General features: G+C 34.8%; 1 protein-coding gene across 4 annotated transcripts in view; it reads left to right on the top strand.

Moving 5' to 3' along the window:
* The window catches only part of MDGA2 (MAM domain containing glycosylphosphatidylinositol anchor 2), a 799761-nt gene that overhangs the window by 653632 nt on the left and 121207 nt on the right, over positions 1-24922 (top strand). For all 4 annotated transcript variants that reach the window (XM_073895162.1, XM_073895160.1, XM_073895161.1 and 1 more), the window contains one exon: positions 13513-13782. In XM_073895162.1, coding sequence (XP_073751263.1) covers positions 13513-13782 — 270 coding nt within the window. The remainder of the gene's footprint in view (positions 1-13512; positions 13783-24922) is intronic.

Genomic DNA, 24922 nt, shown 5'->3' with positions numbered 1-24922 from the left:
GCAAAAACTGAAAACTGTGCAACTTCTACTCACTAACATTTTTGGTGCTAGAGACCATTTTTAATAGCTCCAAGTCTAACGCAACATATCATCCACTTTTGGCCTAGGTTAGACTTCATTATTTCATATCAAGATTTTCAAGGATAATTCTTTGTTGAGTCCCCCTCGTTATTTCTGAAAATTTCTTACATACTAAGTTCACTGTCATAGTAAGGATCTATATTATCACATATCTGATTTGTAAAGGGTGAATGAATTCATGTTTCATTTGTCAAAGTAGGCATCTGTTTTCTTAAGTAAAATCCAGTGATTTAACAAGAGCAATCAGCATATGAAATGGCTATGTATAATGGACTTCCAGATAGAAAATGCAACATTTTAAATATATTTTTGTTAGACCAAACTCATTCATGCTTTACTTAACTGGGGCTATTATCAAATAACCATTTCATTTTCCTTAAAAATACAGAACTTCTACTGTATTGAGTACCTTAACTTTTCCTTTGTTTCCTTTATTTTTGCCAAAACCTGTTTGCGTAAACCATGCCCTCTCACCTTGCCTTCTGCTTACTTCACTTTCCTATTCCCAATGTCATGTCCTCTTTCATCCCCAGTGTGTGTGCTAGAGGAGTCCCCGAGTCATCTCTATAAATCCACATCTCTTATTCCTGTGTCTTATTTTCGTACCAGAACCACAATAATATTCAACGATTTTTATTTTAATTTATTCAAAGTTTAATTTTCTATGTCAGAACCACTGCTTTATTGATCTTTCCATTCCCCTTTAATTCCATCAGAAACTGTAAATCCTCTTGGAAAAGAATGAACTGAATTTCACCTCCTGAACTTAAAACTAAATATAAAATGTAAGCTCTTGTCCAAAAGTTTTGAGAATTGGCTTTGTGATCATTGGTAAGCTACTGCAGCTTCTGAATGCAGATTTTTCTTCTATTATATAAAAGTGAACATTCGATGGGTTCCTCACTTTGTTCAGTCCTAAAACTTATTCTGAGGTGATAGTGGAAGAAATGATTCTATTCATGTTCAGTTTTATTTTAAACAGAACTAATTGTGAAACTGAACTTTTATAACATATATCAATTTTTAAAACACAAGGATAGTTACATGACATCATAGTCTATAGTCCAGATCCAAAACTTCTCAAATCTAGTCACTTATTTTTTTCATTTACTATGCATTGTAAATCAGACATCAGCACAAATTGTGTATATTGCAATTTCATTTTCTGAGAAGGTTGTTCTGCTTAATTGGCCTTCCTGGTTGGCTTAGAATTAATTAAAAGGCTAGTTTTATTAAAATGATCCTTACTGCTTATGTTTCTGAAATATTCCTTACATTAATGAATACAGAGGACAGAAAGGGTCGAGGTTTTGAGGACTTAGTTTCTTGCATTTCTTCTACTTCTTCACAAAGGACTCCATCTCAAATATTATTTGACTTTGTTGCTCTGAGTCAAGTTTCCAGCTTTTATGGAAGTATTTTAGCTTTGAAACCAGCTTGTTCAGTTATATGGACACACAGTTAAGCTCTAAAAGTCTGTAAAGGAAAAATCAGAGTAGATTTTAGGGCTGATTTCATCAATGAAACTATCCAAATAATTAAGTCAATTGGATTATTAAAAACCTCCTTGGATTATCCAGAGTTGGTTTATTCTTCACTTTCTTTTAGACCTAGAAACAGTATAGCTAAATAATAAATAGCATTTATTAATCTTATAAAATAAAGCTTCCATAAAACAGTTAGGAGTACTGAGTATACTATCACTTTTGTTATGAGGAAGCAATTGTGGTGGTTCTATATATTATCCATCATGGGCCTTGTATCGATAATACAAATATACAAATATTTTCAATAGTATAACAATTTAATTCTGCACTGTAGTTCTAGAATTTTATCTTGCAGAGAAAACCGTTAAGGATGTGAGGTAATAGTTACCAACAATCTCAAAATATTTGTGTAGAAAGGGGAACACTAATTTTGTAAAGTGTATCGCCAAATCTTTGGTGTTGCTTTCCTGCCAATTGTTTACAAATGTTATAGACGATTTTTTTTAAACTACATTCCCCTATATTGCCAACTTCTGAGGTAGACTAACATTACACTAAAGACTAATTTATAATTTGCTTTTGATACTGCTTCCTCAAGTTGCTGTGTTGGAAAGAACACAGACTTTGAAGTCAAGCAGTTTCGGATCTAAAGTCTGTTATCTGTAATGTGTGGGATGCTCAAGAATGTAACTTTCCAGATTTAGGTTCCTTATATGTAAAATGGAGATCATAACATAAGTTTAAAAGATTGATGTGAGGGTGCGCCTGAGTGGCTCACTTGGTTGAGCATTGGAGTCTTGATTTTGGCTCAGGTCATAATCTCAAGGCCCTGAGATCAAGCCCTGAGTCAGGCTCCGTGCTCAGTGGGGAGCCTGCTTAAGATTCTTTCTCCTTCTTCCTCTGCCCCTCCTGCTCATGTGCTCTCACTCTGTCTCTTAAAAAATTTTGAGGGCGCCTGGGTGGCTCAGTTGGTTAAGCAACTGCCTTCGGCTCAGGTCATGATCCTGGAGTCCCGGGATCGAGTCCCGCATCGGGCTCCCTGCTCAGCAGGGAGTCTGCTTCTCCCTCTGACCCTCCCCCCATCTCATGTGCTTTCTCTCTCATTCTCTCTGTCTCTCAAATAAATAAATAAAATCTTAAAAAAAAAATTTTGAGTAAGTAAATAAATAAATAAGATTGTTGTAAGGATTAAATGAGGTCATAAATATGTGAAATATGCTTGCACAGCCATACAGAGTAGATTAATCCTAAAAGTGTTGTTTCAATCCCCATTTTTTAATTTACACTTAGAAAAAGATATTGAGAAGTTTGCAGGGCTTGGCTAAGTCCATCTTTATTCATATCTTCCTCTGTTGAATAAGTTGGGCTTATTTTAAGGCTTGGTTGGAAATTCTCTTATTCTTTCTGACACCAAATAAGTAGTGTGTTTCCCAACACCAATTATCTGATTCTTTGAAACCTCTGGGGGTCCAAAATTCAATTCAATGCCAACACTAACTGCCTGGAGTTAGTGTAGATCCCACGAGTTAACGGGCTGAGTCCTGCAAGATTACCTGCATGTCAGACACCAGATACAATTCCCAATTGCCATCCATACTTCTAACCAACCAGCTATAATTTTGAGAGTTCCCAAGACCTCCTCCCCTTCCAAGTTTGATAATTTGCTGAACACTTCATAGAAGTCAAGAAAACACTTTCCTTAAATGTGCCAGTTTATTATAAAGGATGTAGCTCAGAAACAGCCAAGTGAAAGAGATACATTAGGGCAAGGTATGAGGTAGGGGGGAGGGGTAGCGGAAAGATTCCTTGCTCTTCTAGCACTTCCGTGTTTACAAACCTGGAAGCTCCCTAACCCTATTGTTGAGGTATTTTTAATGGAAGTTTCATTATGTAGGCATAATTGATTAAATCAGTAGCCAGTAGTACTTGAACTAAGTCTCTAATCTCCAGCCTCTCTCTCTTCCCTTCCTGGAGGAGGGGATGGGACGGAAAGTGCCCATCTTCTAATCATGGCGTGGTCTTTCTGGAAACCAGCCCACAGCCCACATCCCACATCCTTAGCTAGGGTCTGGTTAGGGTTCACCTCAGTAGCAGAAGTTTCTGTGTGGTTGAAAGGGGCTTGTCATAAATAACAACGGGCGCTCTTATCGCTCAGGAAATTCCGAGAGTTTTAGGAACTCTGTGCCAGGAATCAAGAACAAAGATCAAATATATATTTCCCATTATACTACAGCAATTAATCAGTTATTGCCTTATAAAAACTCACATATAGCTTGTTCATATTAAATTGTGCTGACTTACACTTACTAAGATATTACCTTTATACTAAGATTGTAAATTGTATGTTAACAGGAGTCATTTTTTATTCATTTTCATTTAATCCCCTAATATATCATCTTGTACCCAGCATTGTCTAAGAATTCTCTATTTATGTGCTTGATTGATACAAATAAAGTAAGGATATTTTGAATCCATATCCTTATAGTAACATAATGCTTAGAGAAATCACATGATAAAGTCTAAATGGCTAATATTTTGAAAGTAAATTGGCCTGGGTTCGTATATGCTTGGTGTTTCTCAGTGCATAAACAGGTTACTCCCAATCATCTCTGAATTTTAGTGTCCTTACCACTAAGATAGATATAATTGCAAGACCATGAAAAGATTTGAGAGGACACACACAGACACAGAAAGAGAGGTTGTCCTACACTAAAAGTAGCAACTTCACTATTTTTATTGGACAACAAAAGAATTTAATTCACTGACCTAACATTCAAACTCCTGGATTTTCCCACCTAAGTATTGGATTTTAAATTATTAAGAGCACAATTTCCCCAGATCTCTGTAAACAAAGAACAGCAAAGAACAGACAAGTGTTTAATTGGACAAGTATTTGGCTTGAGCAGAAATGGTTTGAGAAGAAATGACCCTAATGTGTACATGTTTAGCAGTGACCTCTCTAAGAGTTAAATAACTAGGATCATACGTACACTGAAGTTCTTCGAACAGGTGACTATTTTCTTCTTTTAACTATAAGTAAACTGAAGAGGGTCCTATGCATATGTAACATCCATAGTCTTACACTCCCTTAAAGACTTAAAAATGGGTTATATTAACATTTTTAAAAATTAGCTTGAAAGTTTTTTTATTATATATTTAAATGTCTTTTATTATTTGTGTAAATCAAAAGTATTGTTTTGTTTACAGTTCTGGTGTTCATCAGAACTTGGCAGTTGTTTTTAAGAAATAGAGGTAAAGTTGTATTCATACACAGTGTTAGAAGAAATCATGAATTTGTCTCTGATCCCCTATTAAGAAATAAATACTAATATACATTTTTCTATAGTTGGGGTGTTTTCATGGGTTACTCTTTCCAAATAAGTTAGACATTTGTATATGGATTTAAAGATTTAGAACTATACCCTACTTGGAACACTTGCCGGACATCTGGAACCAGTAGGTACAAGAATAATAAATACTAAAAACCGAATTAATTGTGAGCACTTTCTACTTAATAATTTTATTCCAATCAAAATCCTTAATAACTTTAAAATGTCACATCTTTACCTCCAGATAGCTAATCCTCTACATGCACTCATTATATATATATTAATATATGGATAATACAGAAATTCATTTATATGAAGTACTTTGTTATATACACTACATTTTGAATCTGATTTGAAATCCACCATTAACAACACTTTGTCTTTAACCTAGCAGTTTTATTGCAATACTTTCATGCTTTCCATAAAACATGATTTCCATTTTTGACCTACGCAAGTTTATACATTCTAAATGACAGTGTGAATAGACCAATGTTTATTTTAATTGATAAAATAACCAGTGTTTTCAAAGGAAATATTGTAGGAAAGCACTTAATCATGAAAATTTGGTAGTATTTGTAACTGGAGAGAATGAAGCGTAGGTTATAGTTAAGAGCCTAGTCTCTGGAGTCAAATTGACTTGTCTGAATCCTTGTTGTGCTGCTTTTTAACCTGCTGACTTTGCTTGACATTTCTGTGCCTCGCTGTCTTCTATAAAATGAGTTCCTATTATAAAAAGATAAATCATGTGAATATATTAACACAGTACCTAGAACTCAGTAAATATTCAATATCAACATATATAATTATTATTTTTATTACCATCTCCCTTCAGTATATATGTAGGGAGATGGTTTAACAGGAAAAATTTTGAACCAGAGATTACTAATGTAAGTGAATAGATTTAATATAATATAATGGTATATTTTTAGAGTATAATGGTATAAATTTAGAACCATTTATTCAATTGAACAGAACACAATTACCGATTTTTTTCTCCTAAGGAGTCTTTCCTATCTAAGTGGATTTTTTTCTCACAATAATTTTTTTATTTACAGTTTCTTAAAATTAAAATAAAGCATACTGAATAACTCTTACACCATGAAACACTTATTTTATCAGAATGGTGAACTCTAACTTTTTTCACACTTGAAGCTTTTTTTCATCATATTTAAAGTCTTCACACTCCACCATTTAATCCTAACTATGTAGGTCTCTTCTCACTGGGTATTCTAAGGAATGAAATGCTGAGCTCATTAATATCCAGTTTGCTTAAAGTGCACCTTACACCATGGAAGTTTTCCATAGGCAAATGTGACTGGATTACAGTGAGTGTGCCCAGTTTCACATTTTCTCACTTATTTTGGTTAAGGAACCACCCCGGAATCCAAGTAGTTTGGACATTCTATTAAATAACAGTAATGATTGCTTTCATTTAGGGATGCTTTCCAACTCAGACTCTGTTGAACTTTATGAAAACACACTGTGTTTAAAGAGATTTAACCCAACACTATCTAATGTTTTTATAGGTTGTTAATAAATTAGTGGACTGAATGTTCTAGGTTTGGATGAATGACGCATTCATATATAGTGCAGGTCTAAAAAATCCATTATTTGAAATAATCTAATAGGTCAGATACATTCAAAGAATTCCCATAGAAAAACATTCATATAAAAAGTAAATATGTATTTTAGGATATTGCCCTGGTAAGTACAATTAATTACATTTTGACCTTTGCCATTTAAAAACAAATTTATAAGAAGATAAGCAGTTGCAAACGCTTAGACAAATACAAATATAATGAGAATAAATGTGTATTCACTTAACATATTTGCATTTGACTCTAGTATCGTTAATCTCTACTCCACTTCAGCTTTTCATTCCAGTGAATATACCTCTGATCCTATTATCACTCCAAACTTCCCCACTCTGAAATATTAAATTCCAACAAATTCGGTTTATCGACTAAAACTTTCTGGCCTCCTAACTCTGTTGGTCTCAGTGTACTTGCTTCGCAGGTTTTTAAATTGTCCTAGTAATTCAATCCATTGATCGTCTTCCCCCATTAGTTTCCTTCTGAATTCATATCCTTCTGGAACCAACTTGGATCCGAGATCTGTTGCTTAAACTGTGTTCTCCCCATGGCCCTGTCCATTTGTCCTTTTGCCTGACCCTACCAAGTCTCCACTCATAATATCAAACTGATGAATTTTGAAGGCTCAGAGGCATTTGTGTCAGTTACCTGTTATAATGTAGTGAACTACTCTAAAACCTAGGGGCTTAAAATAATCGCATTTTATGATATCTAATTATCTAGTCCCTAGCGAGTCAAGAATTTGAAGAGAACCTGCCTGGGCTATTCCTCTGTTTCATGTGGTATTATCTGGGTCACTTGGTGGGATTTTGCCGATGGCTGGTCTGGTCTGGAAGGTAGAAGATGGCCTCACATGCCTGGAACCCTGGTGGGGATAGCTGGAAGGCTGATCTTAACTCTGCCTTTTCCTTCTCAGTATAATCTCAGGACCTCTTGAGATGGTTTCTTTAGTAGGGTGGTTGGACTTATTTCATGGGTCAGCATTCCCAGAATAAGTATTTTAAGAGATAGAAAGTAAAACTCCCAGTCTCCTGTCTAGGCCTGGGCCTAGAAAATGATGGAACATTACTTTTGATCTATTGGTTGAACACAGAATCCACAGAGTAGACATAGAACCCAGGTCTTGATGGAAAGAATATTGAAGATCTTGTGGACATCTTTACTCTCTTACATCATTCATTCATTCATTCCTCTTTTATGCATTCATTCAGTAATGATCTGGCACTAGCTATAATGCTGGGTATACAGAGGATACAGAGAATGATGCAATGACAGGGAGTTTAAAATCCCTTTATAATGGAACGTATATGAACCAGATATGAACAAACGGTGTTGCTATGCAGGAAATAAATACAAATTATTACTAACATTTTGTTATTAATAGTAGGAGAGATACTTAACTAATTGGTAGTCAACGGTGTTTCTAAAGAGGTAAAATATAATAATGAGAATCAGACAGCCGTGGAAAAAGTAAAGGAAAGAACAACTGGGGAAGAAAGATTAAAGTCCAGAATCCAGAAAGGGCTTCGTATGCAGAAATAGGAAGGAAACATATGTTTCTGAAATATAATGATTAAGATAAGAATGGTTGAGAATATGGCCAGAGCCAGAACTTGTAGGACCTTGTAGGCCTGGTTAAAAAGCGGGGGTGAGTCAATAAAGTGTTCTAAACAGGAGAATAACAAGAGGTGATTTCTCTTGTAAAAGAATATCTGGCCAATATCCGAGACATAGAAGGTCAAAAAAGGAAGCACACTGGCCTGTTTGAAGGCTATTGCAGGACATTTAAAGTAGTCCACGTGAGAGTTGAGAGTGGCAGTGGAGACTGAGAGAAATGTATAAATTCCTGATATATTTTGAAGGTAGAATTAATAGGTAAGTATATTTTCTAATCATAGACAATATTATCGAACAAATAGGTGTCATTCCTGATCTCTGTTATTTAACCATCCCTTCACATGCCAAAAATCTTCAACACACATTATATATACTCTACAGAAAATACTTTTGCTATAATCATTTATGATATTAAACATATATATATATCTAAAGTTGTATATTGCTAATATTTGGCATATTTTATTACTTCAAATAATGCATTCAAATCTTTTAATTTTTGTAATACAGCTCTCTGGATATACTTAGCTCTCTGCTTATTTATATTTATTCTCCTACAGTAGCTTTTATTTTCCTCTAACCCCATAAGTGGTTATATTTAGGAGTAAATCCAAATTTGGCATTTTATTTGTCTTTGTTTATGTTCCCTCTGAGCTATCTTAACAAAACAAAACCATACCCTGCAGCCAGGCCTCCATTTTGAGCTTTAGATCCATATTTCCACTTAGTTATCAGAGACATGTGTGTGATTCTGGGTATATATCAGACAAAATATTCCTCAACTTCCTTCCAATGCAAACAACCAAAATGCTAGGAAGTTTCTAAAAATATTATTAAAAGCATTAAAATGTTTATTTTAAAAGTACAATGTCAAATTTATAAGAAAGCAAAACAATGAGGCTGATTTTGCCCTGAGGGCATTTGCTGACAAGGGCGAATTTGAGTTTCACTTTTGATGGCATTTCTGGCCAAAGGGTGCAGAACTCCAAACCCAGAGTATATCCTGGGGGAAAATTTTACCCACAGAAGTTGGAACTCAAAGGACTCTATCCATAGGATAACAGTAAAGTAGAAGTAAACCCAGTCTACACATTCCTACTTCTAAGAAACTTGCCTTTGAAGTGAGCAGGGTAGGGGTGATGCGGGAGCACATACTTTATGTTATAATCACAAATTGCCTCTTATCTGGATTTTTAACTCAAATTCATATCACCTGGATGATTAAAGTAAAACCTTAATCCATAAACTTAAATTAATATGATCTTAGACATTGAGGTCAGTAGCTGTCTCTAGACACAAATCTCTCTAGAGAAAGAAAACATCATCTTAGGCATTAAAGAATTCCCATAAATATTTTTAAAGAACAATGAATAGCACATACTCAAAATTAACCAAGAATACACAGAAACAAGTTACCCTGAGAGAAGACCAACAGAAAAACATCCCTAAAACCATAATTGGAAATATCTGACAGTATAAAACAATTACTTTGTTTAAAGAAATAAGAGACAAACCTTACTATGTTTGCAGATAATGAGAAAGTGTAAAAGTAATGTATAACAAGTATACAAAAGAACTATGCAGAACACTGAAAGCTATGTTATTGTAATTAAAAACACAATGGATGGGTTTAGCAGATTAAGTAGAGCTGAAGAAAGAATTAATCCTCAGAAGAATTTATTCATAATGCAATGTAGGAAAAGCAAGAAATGGAAAACTTGGAAGAGAGTATGAGACATGGAAGACAGAATGCAAAAGACACTCAAGTGAAGATAGAAAGAAAAGAGCACAGGTATTATTTAAGAGCTAATGATGAGATTTTCTGGAAATTTCTTAGATGAAAGACATCAAACTTAAGTGAACAGATTTTAAAAGCCCAGCAAATCACAAACATAAGTAAAGTGTTAAGTGCTCTGGGTAAAATAAAAAGATTTACAGACTTTCTTGAAAAGATAGAATATAACCACATGCTGTTTAAAAGAGATGCTTGTAAAATATAAGGATAATGGAACCTTAAAAGGATGGAAAAGTTATAACAGGCAACTACTAACTAAATGAATGTCAGAGTAACTATATTCATTAATTGAGACAAAATAGAGTTTTATATAATAAAACTTTAATAGAGATAAAGGAGGTTATTGCAAAATGATAAAAGCTTCAATTTACCAATAAAATAAAGCGATTTCAAATTTGTATGTACCTAGTAGCATAACCTCAAAATATGTAAAGCAAAAAGGAGACAGAACTATAATAATTGTTTTTTAAACTACTACCCTTTTGGAAGAGTTTAACCACTCTTCTAAATTAATCTAAGTAGAATAAGTAGGGTAAAAACCCAACAACTACGTAGATAATTTGGACAACTCACTTGTCAGAATTGACCCAATACCACATCACATCCCTAAACTGCAGACTGATTCTTTGCAAGCATACATAGAACAAAAATCAATTATATATTGGACTATAAATCAAGTTTCAACAAATTTCAGAAGATTGAAATCATATGAACTATTTTCTCTGACCGTGACTCAATTAAGCAAACAATCAGAACAAAGAGATAATAAAAAAATAACCTATATATTTGGAAATGAAGAAACACCTGCCTACTAGGTATCCCTACTGTGTGACTAGCAGGTGCACAAGTTCAACATGTCCACTGTACCCTAAATTACATTTCCTTCTTTCCCCATTTTTGTCACTGACACCGTTATCCATCTCATTATCTAAAGCATCATTTGTGGTTTCACTGACATTTGCTTTGGTTCAGGCTTTCAGCAATGATGTTCTCATTTTCTCTGTAACCAGACTCTTCCCTTTGAGGTCTATGTTCCTCCCATCTGCCACAATAGTCTTTTTAAAAGATCGGTTTAGTCAATAAAGCCTTCATTTAAAAAAAAAAAATTAGACGGACCTACAGGGTATTTTGCTAAGTGAAGTAAGTCAAACAAAGATGAATACCATATGATTTCACTTACATGTGGAATCTGACAAATGAAACAAACAACACAGAAACAGCCTTCTCACAGATGCAGAAAACAATCTGGTAGTTGATGTAGGGGCTTCTTTTTAAACCACTTTTTGATGTAGTTTAAAGGTGTAGGGGCGTGGGTGGAATGGATGAAATAAATGAAGGGGATTACAAGGTACAGTAGAAAAAAATTAATGATCCTCAATACCAAAAGAATAAACCCTAAATTCCATAACATGACATTCAAGAATCCTTGAATAGAGTCCCTGTCTTTCTTTCCATCTTTATTTTCTCCCAAGTTCTCACCCACCTTTTGTGCACCTGCTATGCTAACTCACTTATCCTTCTCTGAACACCCCCTCCTTTCCATCCTCTCTTTACCTTTGCATGAGTTAATCTCCTTCAGAGGACATCCTCTCTTATTGTTTACCCACCTGACCATTTCCTGTATATCCTGGAAGACAAAGCTCAAGTATCACATTCCTTGAGATGCCTTGCCTGGTCAATCTTCATAGTGTTATTCACTTCTTTACTTTCTACCCGAGAATTGTTTTTTGTCCTCAGTTTTGTAAATCAGCTATTTAAATATCTGCCTGTTGTGTTAGATCATAAAGTACATGCAGACAGGAATTTTTTTTCTCATTCGTTTTTTTTAAACTCTTAGCGGTTATATAGGAAGAGCTCAAAAATTGAATTTATGAATAAAATTAGAGTTAGTAAGATAGTTTAAATATATTTGTTGAAAGAAGCAAGGGTCAGTAAACAGACTGGCAATGAGAAAGGACAGCGATAGTATAACACGTAGATGGAATAACATGTAAATAGTGGAGGGCAAATTTGGTGTGGCATTTCTAAAACCTTTTAGCATCTTGATGGAAGGGATGCCAAGTAGAGTTGTATGGGTTTTATACTGCACAACTCAAGAGGGTGTCATACACATCTAGTCAAGGATGCAATAGTGTTGTGCAGTGCGGTCCTGAGTGGTCACATGGTTTATTTGATTAAATGAATCCCATCCTTAGTGCCCAGGAAGTAATTGTTATTTAATATAACTAGTAGGAGTCATTGAAAAAAGGATTATATTTTGCATATTCTACATAATGAGAGAAGTATGTAACACTTCTTAGAAATCCTTCCACCAAAAAAAAAAGTTAGGTACCTAATATAGCAAATTTTAATAATATAGAAAAAAATAACATTTAAAACAGGTAAGTGAGTCATTGCAGTGAGTTAGAAACCATGTCCACATGTGGTATAATTTGCAAAGTTTGCTTAAGGTTTACACATGAATATTATGACTTTTAGTCAAATAAGTTCAGACTAAATGATTTAGAACATAAATTACATACTTGAGTTACCTATTCTATTAAATAAGGGATACTCAGAAGCCAAACTGGGAATAGTTAGAATTGACTGACTTGAGGGCGCCCGGGGGGCTCAGTTGGTTAAGCAACTGCCTTCAGGTCATGATCCTGGAGTCCTGGGATCAAGTCCCGCATTGCATCAGGCTCCCTGTTCAACGGGGAGTCTGCTTCTCCCTATGACCCCCACCCCTCTCATGCACACTCTCTCTTTCTCTCTCTCAAATAAATACATTAAATCTTAAAAAAAAAAAAAAAGGAATTCACTGACGTGAACCAATGGCTTTATCTGTTTCAAAGTCTTATGCTACTTTGGAGATTCTGCGTTTTCCACCTAGAACATCATTTGGTTGCTGACAGTATAAACCGAACATAGTCATGATATTTTGTTCTGGGAAGTAGCTAGAAAGAAAAAAAAATGAACTCTGCTACTTTCACCTGCAAATGCTTTTTAAAAGCAATGAATCTCATTCACCTCCCACAGTCAGTAAATGATGTTTCCCATTTCCCATCCCAAGCTGAAATTCCTGGTTTGTTCTCCACCCACCTCTGACTCCTTCCCTGTTGCTAGATGTGTTCTTAAAAATAGCTTCGCAGGGCGCCTGGGTGGCTCAGTTGATCAAGGGCCTGTCTGCAGCTCAGGTCATGATCCCAGGGTCCTGGGATCAAGCCCCACGTTGGACTCCCTGCTCAGCAGAGAGCCTGCTTCTTCATCTCCTTCTGCCTTCTGCTTACTTGTGCTCGCTCTCTCTGTCAAATAAATAAATAAATAAATTTTTAAAATCTTAAAAAAAAATAGTTTCTCTCAGGGCATCTGGGTGGCTCAGTCGTTAAGTGTCTGCCTTCAGCTCAGGTCATGGTCCCAGAGTCCTGGGATCAAGCCCCGCATTGGGCTCCCTGCTCAGTGAGAAGCCTGCTTCTCTCTCTCCCACTCCCCCTGCTTGTGTTCCCTCTCTCACTGTGTCTCTCTCTGTCAAATAAATAAAATCTTTAAAAAAAAAAGCTTCTCACCATAAGAATAGCCTTTGGCTTATTGCAAACCATGTGTTTCATCTGTTTTTAACATGTCTTCTACAGATCCTCCTGCTGTGGAACCAGCATTTCTGGAGATCCGGCAAGGACAAGACCGAAGTGTTACTATGAGCTGCCGGGTCCTGAGAGCCTATCCAATACGGGTGCTGACCTATGAGTGGCGCTTGGGCAATAAATTATTACGGACTGGTCAGTTTGACTCTCAAGAGTACACAGAATACCCGGTGAAGAGTCTTTCCAATGAAAACTATGGGGTTTATAATTGTAGCATCATAAATGAAGCTGGAGCTGGGAGATGCAGCTTTCTTGTTACAGGTAAGATTCTAAGTATTTCACCGTATGATCAAGGGATCTTCAATATAAGAAAGTGTTTTGCAAATCCATGGAATATACTATGAGTAGCTTGTTGGCTATAGTTAGAGTTACTCATTTCTTTTCAAGGCAAATTTATTTTAGTAGTAGCAGTTTATATGCCTGTAAAATTAGGAGTTTATGTGAATTCAAGAAGATTTGGTGAAGAGGTTGCTTATTTTGAGTGTTTAAGTAATAAAGTGACAAATCTTAACTAGCTTTTTTTAGATCAAATTGCAAATATTAATACATATTTTCTTTTGCAAGTCTGAAATTGCTTGTTAACCAACACCTGCTTTGGTTTTCTTAATAGTAGAAAGAGTGTTTTTTTCTTATTATTTATTTACTCCCTCTATGTGGTGAAACTCAATTTTGTCCTTGGCTTACCTTTGGTTTACAAATATTCAAACAGAAAGCAATAAAGTTGTATCTGGCATATAATAAATTAGAAAAGAAGTATCAATCAATACTTTTTGATGTCATTATCTTACAGTATATTAAAAGAAATATTAAGTCTGTATTAAAACTTAGGTAATTATGTAATTATTTATAATCTATATACTAAGGTAAATTTGTGTGATTTTTGAGCTAGGGTTTAGACATACATTGAAAGGATATATTCCTTTTATTCTTTTTCAGGATTATTTTGTTCTGGTAAAGTTAGTTTTAATAGTTGGAGTGTTCATGCTAGTAAAAGAAGAAACTGGACATTGTGTATTATCTGAAAAGCAGTTGGAAATATTATGATTAAAGTGTTTCAGACTTAATTAAAACTTGTTCATTGGTAATATAAATTTTTTTTCATAAGTTCTTACTTATAAGAAAAATTTCTAAACATGAATCACCTTGAGATATTTTTGCTTCCTGAAATGTGATATTAGATAGGTAAAATGTAATGGAAGACCCAAAGAATATGAAGATGTCCCCTTTGCTGGATCCTTACCACCTCTTGATTTTGCAATCCCTTTTATCAACATTCAGTTGAACTTAAAGATTTCTACTTTGATTCTTAAAATGAACTATTCAAAGAAAACCAGAAGTCCCTAGGACAATACTACTCACATGGTGACCTCACTGCTAATTTTTATCCCTAGGGATATTTACAAGGGAAAGAAAATGTAGTATATTATTCTATAGAGTAATTTAAATGGCATGATGTACTTTCACTGTTTAATTACCTATTACTGTCCCAAAACAAGAAGAATCTTTCAAAGGTAGTTGTTTTCTACTTATTGGTAGAAATAGGTCACCTTTTTCTCATGAACCCCCAAAACAAAAACACTCCATAAAATTAACTACATCCCTTTCTTCAAACTTTTGGGACTTATATACATTCTAATTTTTTTGTTGTTGACGTTGTTTTCTAACTTTAGGCTAGTTTGGATCATGCTACCTCTGTAAGATTTTCATTTGTTATCTATTATGTGACCCAAATCCTATTTTCTGAACTAGAAGACAAGCTAAGACCAGAAGAAAGTTTTCCCAGAAGACACCATTTTCCCATTCAAGATCCATGGGGTGTAGTAAGTAGATTTTGATAGCTCCAGAAAGGAATAAACCTGTTAGGGGTTGCCCCACAAAAGGAGAGGAAATAGACCCAAGAATTGATTTGTTTCCTGTGTGCATTTTTCTATCTTCATGTTAGCCTCATTGTTTCAGTATTTCCACATACAATCTAATATATTTTTGAAGAAAAACAGAAATATTTAAGTTCCAAGTATTGTATAATCTAGGAAAATATACATTTGGCCCTTGAATAACACAGGAGTTTGGAGCACCAACTCCCCATATAGTCAAAAATTTTCATGTAGTTTTTAACTCCCCCAAAACTTTACTAATAGCCTACTGTTGACCAGAAGCCTTACTGATGACTTAGTCTTGTAACACATATTTTGTATGTTACATGTATTATATACCTTGTTTTTACAATAAAGTAAGCTAGAGAAAAGAAAATGTTATTAAGAAAATCATAAGGAAGAGAAAATACACTTATAGTACTGTGCTGTAAAAACAAACAAACAAAAAACAAAAACAAAAAACCAGAAACCTCCATGTGTAAGTGGACACACGTAGTTCAAATCTCTGTTATTCAAGGGTCAGTTGTATAAAGAAATCAATGATTCCATAGAATCAGAGGTCTGGAAGAAACTTCAAAAAGACATTTATTTCTTCTATTAAAACACATCACAGTTAGGAATCCTCATGAATTTCCCATAATTCAAAACCTTTGAAGCTATAGTGAGGAAACTAAGGAATTAGGATATAGACAAGAAGATATATATTCTTTATCCACAAAACAGATCTTTGAAGACAATTCTATTTATTTCCTGACAGCCAAATTCAGAAAATTTTAATTTTTTTATTATAGCTATTTTGTCAAATTCAAGATCCCTTTTCCACTAGTCATGAAGGTTTTACAGTCACTCAAAAGTGAACTTGATCTAACTATGCATCAAAATGTACAAAATTGAACTAAAAGGCAATGGCAGCCCTCAGATTTATATTTACGTTAGTTCCCAGGAAAGTTAAAAAATTCACACCTCCTTTTCCCAGTTATATCATGTGTGAGTGATGTGTGTGGGAGTATGGGGGTAGGTGAGTGGGGTTGTGTTTACTGAGAAGTCAGGGTGTGAGAATATTTTCCTGCAAAGGAAAAGAAGAAGGTAAGCAAAGATATTTTGGGAACAGTGAACAGCCTAGCTTGTAGCGCACTGTCCATGTTAGAAAATATTAGCTATAATACCACAAAATACAGTGTATTTTCATTTCTTTTATTCACTAATATTGTTATGGTAAATATAAGCATAGTTTTGTTGGTCTGTTTAATGGTTTAAGTAAGCTTTGTGAACAATGGTAGGAACCTAAACACCATTTATCATGTTTTACTATGGAGAATTTTTACAAGTTACAGGAAGTATATATACACAGTTATATAAAATTTAGACTTATACACCATTTAGAAATTTGATCAATGGAGACAATTTTAGATTCTTTTAAATGAAACATATTAAAGGAATAGTGTTTTCCTTAATAGGTAACAGTGAATATATACTCCGTAAGAATTTTTATTGCATAACAACAAAGTATAATTACACATGAAACAACCAATATGTATTGTCTCCTTTCTGATGAAAGTTTTGCAATCTGGAAAATATTTAACAATTATTTACTGTGTAACTACTAATTGCTGGGTACTAGGGTAGACACCGGAAATAGAACAATAAATACTCTCTCCCAGAAATCTTTCACCATCATGTCAGTTTCTAAGTTTTATCAGTTGTATATTTGTTTGGTATTTTGAATCTGTCATTTTATTTTTATCCCTATTGCAGTTGTAAAGCCTTATATTCTCTTATCTGGGATATTACAGTAGCCTTTTATCTGATATCTGAATATTCAGCCTCTTTCCCTTTCAGTCCATTTCTACACTGTGGGAATTTATTTACCTAGAAAATGTATCTTACTCTTGCTGGAAAATGTTGATGATCTTCATAGCTTACAGGTGATATACAAATTAATTGTCATGAATTTTCAAATCACTCATTAATATCCCAAACAGAATATATAAAATCATCTGTCCTTCAATCCTACCAGTTACTCCAACTCTAGTCAAATTAGATCATGCCGCCTGCCACCAAATCATTACACATTTTCAAGACTCTCTGCCTTTGTTCACATATTACTTTATTCTTAAATACTAGCCCTTGGTGTATTCCACTACTAGATTATGGTGATCCTCGTGTATGCCTTTACTAGGGTCATTTTGGTTCTTGCTCCTCAGCCAACTAGAGATGTGTAGGTTGTAATACTATATTATTTTATAATTCACAAATTATGTATGTTATTATTTTTCAAGTATCTGAAAGTATCAGTAAAACTCCAAGTAACCGTGATTTGAACAAGATAGAAAATTATTACACTCAGGTTAAACCTTGAAGTATCATTTCAGAAACTAACATAATGGCTCTTCCACAAAGTCTTCAGGGATTCGGGTCTCTTCCATCTTATTGCTCATTCATTATCAGTAGATGGCACATCTTATAGCACTAATGGCTACTGAAGTCCCAGCTAATTACTTCTACATTTCAGTGAATTACCTCTTTTTAAGGAAACTTCCTTAAAAAGGAATAGTTTTAGTTACCCTTTCTACTTGCATCTCATTGGAGACAACTTAATCCTATTGGTGTATCTGCAATAAAAGCTATGGGGTATAGATTTTATTCTAAGATTATATCACACTTGCTCATATATATTTTAAATTGTCTTAATTGAAAATATTGCAATGGAATTAAATGGAGATTTTCAAGGAAAATTTAGGTTTTATCTCTGGAATACTTAACACCATTACTGACAGGCAACTGTTCAGGAACCATGGCAAATGAGGTCTTAGAATAATTTGAAAAGACAAGAATATGTTTAATCAGAGACTTCATAAGATATTCTATAGAGGGGCGCCTGGGTGGCTCAGTCGTTAAGTGTCTGCCTTCGGCTCAGGTCATGATCCCAGGGTCCTGGGATCGAGCCCTGCATCGGGCTCCCCGCTCCGCCAGAAGCCTGCTTCTCCCCCTCCCATTCTCCCTGCTTGTGTTCCCTCTCTTGCTGTGTCTCTCTCTGTCAAATAAATAAAATATTTAAAAAAATAAAATAAAATAAACAAAAAAATAAACATGGCAAATAGGGTTTTACCAAGCAAAAATCTGCCTGTGATTGTTAATCTCACCTCTAGTTTGGAAATATTTGTGCTAGGATTGTGCACAGTTTTCCTTTTGGTATATTACAATATTCAGATTTACATATTAGAACTACTATTTTCTCCATGTTCAGCAACAACAGATCAGACACAGAACTAAAATTAGATTCTAGAGAACAAATAAGGCAAAGATGAGACAGTTTTATGAAAGGGAGTACATGTTATCACTCAGTGAATACAAAGAAATTCAGATTGGCTGGGAGCTACAATATTGCCCAAGATAGGAGAAAATATTGTTGGAGGACTCTAGAATTGCTTAGTTTTGAAGAATGAAGAGGAAGAAATAACAACCAAATCAGATTTGACTCCAAATCAAAAGATCAAAATATTTTATTCTTTTTTTCTAATGTCAGATTGAGTTATATACTGTCCAGATAGAAAATATATTTTATTCTCAGGCAATGCATATGTTTGTTTTATTCAGCCAGATACTTAATTTCTTATGAATATAAAAATCAGCAACATAAAACTATGGATAAATCATGAACAACTATCAGAAGTAAGAGCAAATGAAATTGGAAAAATATCTAGTACAATTTCCTGTGATAACTTGGGGCACCTGGGGGGCTCTGTTGGTTAAGTGTCAGACTCTTGGTTTTGGCTCAGGGTCATGAGATGGAGCCCCACCTCTGGCTACTTGGTGCTAGTCTGCTTGAGATTTCTCTCCTCCTAACCCCCGCTGCCCCTCCCCCTGTGCCTGTGTGTGCTCACTCTCTCTCTCTCTCTCTCTCTCCCCCTTTCTCTCTTAAATAAATAAATAAATAATATTTTTTAAAAAATTCTTATAATAACTCTAAAAGGTAAGAAATTTGCATGTAAAATCAAATATTTTTCAGGGCAGAATTTTATTACATTTATTAGAATTTTATTTGTTATAATAGATAAACTAGTAGATCCCAATGTTTCAGCCAGATTATGAGTTATAGCTATTTTTTAAAGAGAAATTGCATCATATGTTCTAACAACTCTTAATGTGTAACATTCTATAGTGTGTAAATTTATTCCACTTCTATCTTTTTCATCTCAAACAATCCTGTGAATTGTGTGGAAGAGATGGTATCACCCTCCTTTGACAGATTTGGCTGACAAAGGCTCAGGAAGCCAAAAATAAAATGTGTGTCTTCGATTGTAAATTCAAGCTCTTTTTGACACACCTCAGTGACTCTTTTATTAGTGGTGCTAAGGGAAATTTTAACAATTAAGCTAGATAAAATGTAGGTGAGTCCAAGCTGAATCTGAAAAAGCAGAAATAAAAATGTGAATACTAATTAGGGAAGTCAACACTATCACTAAGCAAAAATTATACCAAAATATTTACTTTAGTCTAGGATCTAATTTACACAATATTTTAGACAAATTTTATTTTTTTCCTCCAGTAAACATTTCATGAATAGTCTATATTTCACACTATACCTAAGGAAAAACTTCAATTAAAATTTTTATTGTATTTAGTTTGATGTAGAAGTTTGATTCTTCCTTAAATTCTCTCATTACTCATTTTCTTCATTATAAAATCATGCAATTCCTCCAGTGAAAGATTTAAAACAGTGTGGTCATCAAAAGCCTATTGTTGGACCCAAAATAAAACATTGCAATGTAAAAGAGCAATTTAAGATAATTTCATGCACTTATATTTCATTATTCACAGGTAGTTTAAAATGTAGGCAAACTAAGAAAGTCATGATTCTCATCTGATACACTACTTTCTGAATGACACACACTGTTATTCACTATAACACACTACCTGGTCTAGTTGACCAGAGAGAGAGAGAGAGAGAGAGTTCAAGTTAAGTCCCCCCACAGGGGGTAAAAAATTTGATAAGGATGGAAATTAACTGAATTTAGTAAAATTAAAGTAGATTTGAAAGAGTTAAACATCAAAGTCAGAAAATTTGGCCCTGGCTTGAGGGAAGGAAGCATGGCTGAGAGACCGATCTACATAGAGTAAGTTGACCACATCTTGGAACCAGAAAAAGAAAGAGGTAAACATCTACATGCGACTAAAAGCAGGATATAAAACTCAAACTAGGGATGGCTTGTGCCATAGACTGAGTTGTTTCCCTCAAAAATCCGTATGTTGCAGCTCTCCTTCCCCTAGATACATACAGTGCCCCAATGTGATAATATTTAGAGATGAGGACTTTTTTTTCTTAATTTTTTATTGTTATGTTAATCACAATACATTACACCATTAGCTTTTGATGTAGTGTTCCATGATTCATTGTTTGCGTATAACACCCAGTGCTCCATGCAGAACGTGCCCTCTTTAATACCCATCACCAGGCTAACCCATCCTCCCACCCGCCTCCCCTCTAGAACCCTTAGTTTGTTTTTCAGAGTCCATTGTCTAGAGATGAGGACTTTGGGAGATTAGTAGGTTTAGATGAGGTCATGAGAGTGGAGTCCTCCTAATGGTATTAGTACCCCTATTAGAAGAGATGCCAGAGACCTTGCTCTCTTGCTGTTTCGCGTCATGTGAAAACACATTGAGAAGACAGCCATCTGCAAGTTTGGAAGAGAGCAGCCCCCAGAAATTGGCTATGCTGGCACCCTGATCTTGGACTTCCACCCTCCAGAACAGTGAGAAAATAAATGCCTGGTTGTTTAAGCTATCTAGCTGATGGTATTTTGTTATGGCAGTGCATGCAGACTAATACAGCCTGTCACAATCATAAATGCCATACCATGTCAGAAATCACAGTATCAAATTATAGCAAGGAGCAAAGAAAACAAACTCTCAAGGTCTACGTGGAACTTTCTGGATAATGTATTGTGAATGTGGCTGTCTTTCCTTCTTGGTACCTAAATATAAAGATAGTTCTTCATTGACTGAAAGACGTTAAAAATGCCTAACACTTCAGCCTTGTGTAGGCCATTGAACGCTTTGTGGCCATGCATCTTTATCTGTAGACGGAAGACCTGCTTCCCATAAAACATAATTTTAGGAGTACCAAGTAAGCTAATCAGTGCGACAGTGTTTTAAAAGCAAAATAGTACAATCATATAAATTTAAGTTGGACAGATTTTCAGATTCAGCCATAGGTAAGCAAACTTTCTGCTTTTTATCCTGGTAACATAACAATGAAAATACCACCATAAAAAGTGGGGGAGGAAGGATAACTGATTGCAGAAATATTGTCAGTAATCAATATACACCTGAGCTCTGGTCAAGAGACAGATGTGTGATGAGAAAATCAAGCTGGAGTAGAAGCTAGTGACATTTTGGAGCTAATTTGAGAGAGGACTTTGTATTATAGGTGAGGTGTTTTTTTTTTCTTCCTTTGTATATTATTTTAGATGGATTATTAACTGACATTACCATAGGGCAAGAAAGCAGACTCTGACTTGAAACACTAGAGGGAAAATTGAGAAAGAGAACTAGAGCCTGGCGGAGGGTAGACAGTGTAGAGTGGTGAGGTCAGCCAAGATGGCCGGCTCCTGCATTTCTTCTTTTCTTTCCCCTTTCCCCCTCCTCTGACCTTTTCAACAGACAACTCCCCAGAGACAGTACCTGGAATTGAGGTATTGGAAACTGGGGATACTGGAGGGAGAAAACCTCTGAGGAGGACCAGGATGGGAAGATAGAAAATCATGGGACTGATGCTGAAACCAGAATCTCTCTGTCCTGAAGCACCCTTTCCCTTTCCCAGAGGAGCACAAACAAGCAACTAGGTTATTTCACCCTTATAGGCAATATCAGACAAAGTAGTTAGGGGTCTTCTAGGAAAAAAATATGCACAATCAAAAACAAAATTATTATGAAATAAAGAAAACAAAATAATCCATTTCACAATAGATGGGAGTAATAAGAAACAATACTATTTTAAATACCACAAAACAACATCTTCAGAGAAAGCAGGGATGATATAAGAAATAGAAGGAAGAAAACTAGCAATGAAGAAAAACCACTTGGTGGTAATGGATATAAAAATGTAATTGCTAAAATAAATATGTGACTAGTGTAAGTATACAGAATAGACACAGCCAAAGAATGAGTAGGTTAGCTGGAATATCTGGTTTAGAAACCTTCCCAAAAAGCAGCAATAGAGAATACAAATATAATGTGAAATTTTAAGAGATTGGGAGAATAGAAGCAAAAGTATAAATAGAAGTCCTCCCCCCAGGACCTGGAGGAGTTCCTGGCACAGCGTATACTATTAATGAACACTTGTTGAATGAATGAGTGAATGAATGAATGAATGAGTGAGTGAGTGAATGAAGCCATAGGAAGAGAAGAAAAAATTTTTAAGTTTAAATTTCATATGTGAATTTTCATCTGGGTTAAATTAAACATATTACTTAAATTATACTAATTATACTTTAAAATTTTGGGCCACTTTTTGACTCTGTTTATATGTTACAGAATATTTGTCAGTTTTTTTTCTTCATACTAATTTTCTTTCATTTCTAATTTAAGCAGTATCATATACTTAACCATATGTTGACCATGTCTTTAAAATACACACACTATACAACCCATGTCTTTAAAAATTCCTACTTTTTTAAATTGAAGGCTAATTAGTATACAGTGTTATATTAGTTTCAGGTGTACAATTGTTTCAACAATTCTGTACATTTCTCATTGCTCATCATGATAAGTGCACTCTTACCTATTTCACTCATCCCCCTGCCCACCTCTTCTCTGGCAACCACCAGTTTGTTCTCTGTATTTAAGAGTCTGTTTTTTTGTTTGTCCCTTCTTTTGTTTGTTTGTTTTGTTTCTTAAATTCTACATATGAGTGAAATCGTATGGTATTTGTCTTTCTCGGACTGACTTATTTCACTTAGCACTATGCCTTCTAGGTCCATCCATGTTGTTGCAAAGGCGACATTTTATTCTGTTTTATAGCTGAATGATATTGATGACGTCTTCTTTTAAAAACCATTGCACATTATAATTCAGCTTTGCTAAACTCTTGAAAGTTACCTGATAAAAATGAATAGGACCAGCCTTTTTACTGTCTTCTATAGGACCAGCCTGTATACTATATACAACCATACAATTAGACAAATTCTATGAGGTGACAGTTTTTATGAATGGAAAAGGGGTAGAATAAGACTGTAATTCCTGTAAGACGGGAAACTCATGAGGTGAGCCCTATTATAAGTCTAGCTCTCTGTCTAGGGACATATGCCATATATGAGCATCCTGAGCAGGAGTCCAAACAGAGCACAGATTTCTGGCAGACCTGGGGTAATATCTATTAAAGTTTGGGGCAGCACAAGGGACTCTCTACAGGGTAGAGCACAGGAGCAGATAGGTCTATGTAGAGGAAAGGTAATGAGAGTTTGTGTGGATTCCATATTAGTCTTTACCTGAAGATTGGGCTACACAGACAAGGTGAAACTATATGAGGCTTAGCATTTTCTGCTATTTGGGTTCAGAGTCAAAAAGTGGTAGTAGAATTCAAGCAGTGCTGGAGGAAGCTAGGATTTCAGCAAAATAGTATATACCTCCTTAAAATTCCAGATATCCTGGTGGGATATCAGAATGATTAAGCCTTAGGAAATAAGGGTAATGTTTGAGAGGAAGGGCTTAGTCTAGATACTCCCTGACAAAGGCTAACATCAAGCCCTGATAAGATTCCTGGGCAGGCAGAATTTAGAAGTCAAATCCCACCAAGTTAAAAGAGCTAGGGAAACACCCTAGGTTCTCCACTGATCTCACCCCAATAAAATGTAAAAAGCTAGCATACAAAAGGATCAGGTGGTCAGCAGGTAACTGAATTACCCAGTAGAATAAACACAACACTCTTCAGAGGAAAAGAGCATAGTTCAGTTATCTGTAATATTTAATGTTATATTTATTACTAATGATGTAGTAGTAACAATTACAACTTATTACTAGAATGCTCAATAAGCAATAAAAATTATTGACACATAAAGAAAATAGGAAAATGTTACTCTTAGTTAAGAATAACAATGGTCTATTAAAAAGGAGTCCTGAGATAGCCCAAACGTTGGGTACAGCAAAAACTAGCTATTATTAATAATTTCAAAGTATTCAAGGAAAATATGTTCTAAGATTTAAAGATAAATGCAGTATTTGTGAGCAAATGGATAAGAGGGAGGAAAAAGCCCTCTAATAAAGAACCAAATGCAAATTCTGCAACTAAAACTCTACAAAAACTGAAATGGAAAATTACCTGGATGGGCGTAAGAGCATACTGGAAAAGTCAGAAGGGTCAGTGAAATTGAAGACAAATTGAAAGAGCTCATACAATCTGGTAGAAAAAGAAATGAAGACCAAAGAAAAGAGACTTAAGAACCTGGGGGATAATATAAAATGGTCTAAAATGGATGTGATTGAAGTTCTAAAAGAAGAGAATGAGATTGGGACAAAAAAAAAAAATT

Source organism: Callorhinus ursinus, unplaced genomic scaffold (genome assembly GCF_003265705.2).
Source record: "Callorhinus ursinus isolate GAN/ISIS: 27379988/994484 unplaced genomic scaffold, GSC_fseal_2.0 scaffold8, whole genome shotgun sequence".
Taxonomy (NCBI): domain Eukaryota; kingdom Metazoa; phylum Chordata; class Mammalia; order Carnivora; family Otariidae; genus Callorhinus; species Callorhinus ursinus.
The sequence above is the reverse complement of the archived record's forward strand: the minus strand, read 5'-3'. Positions and strand labels throughout refer to the sequence as shown.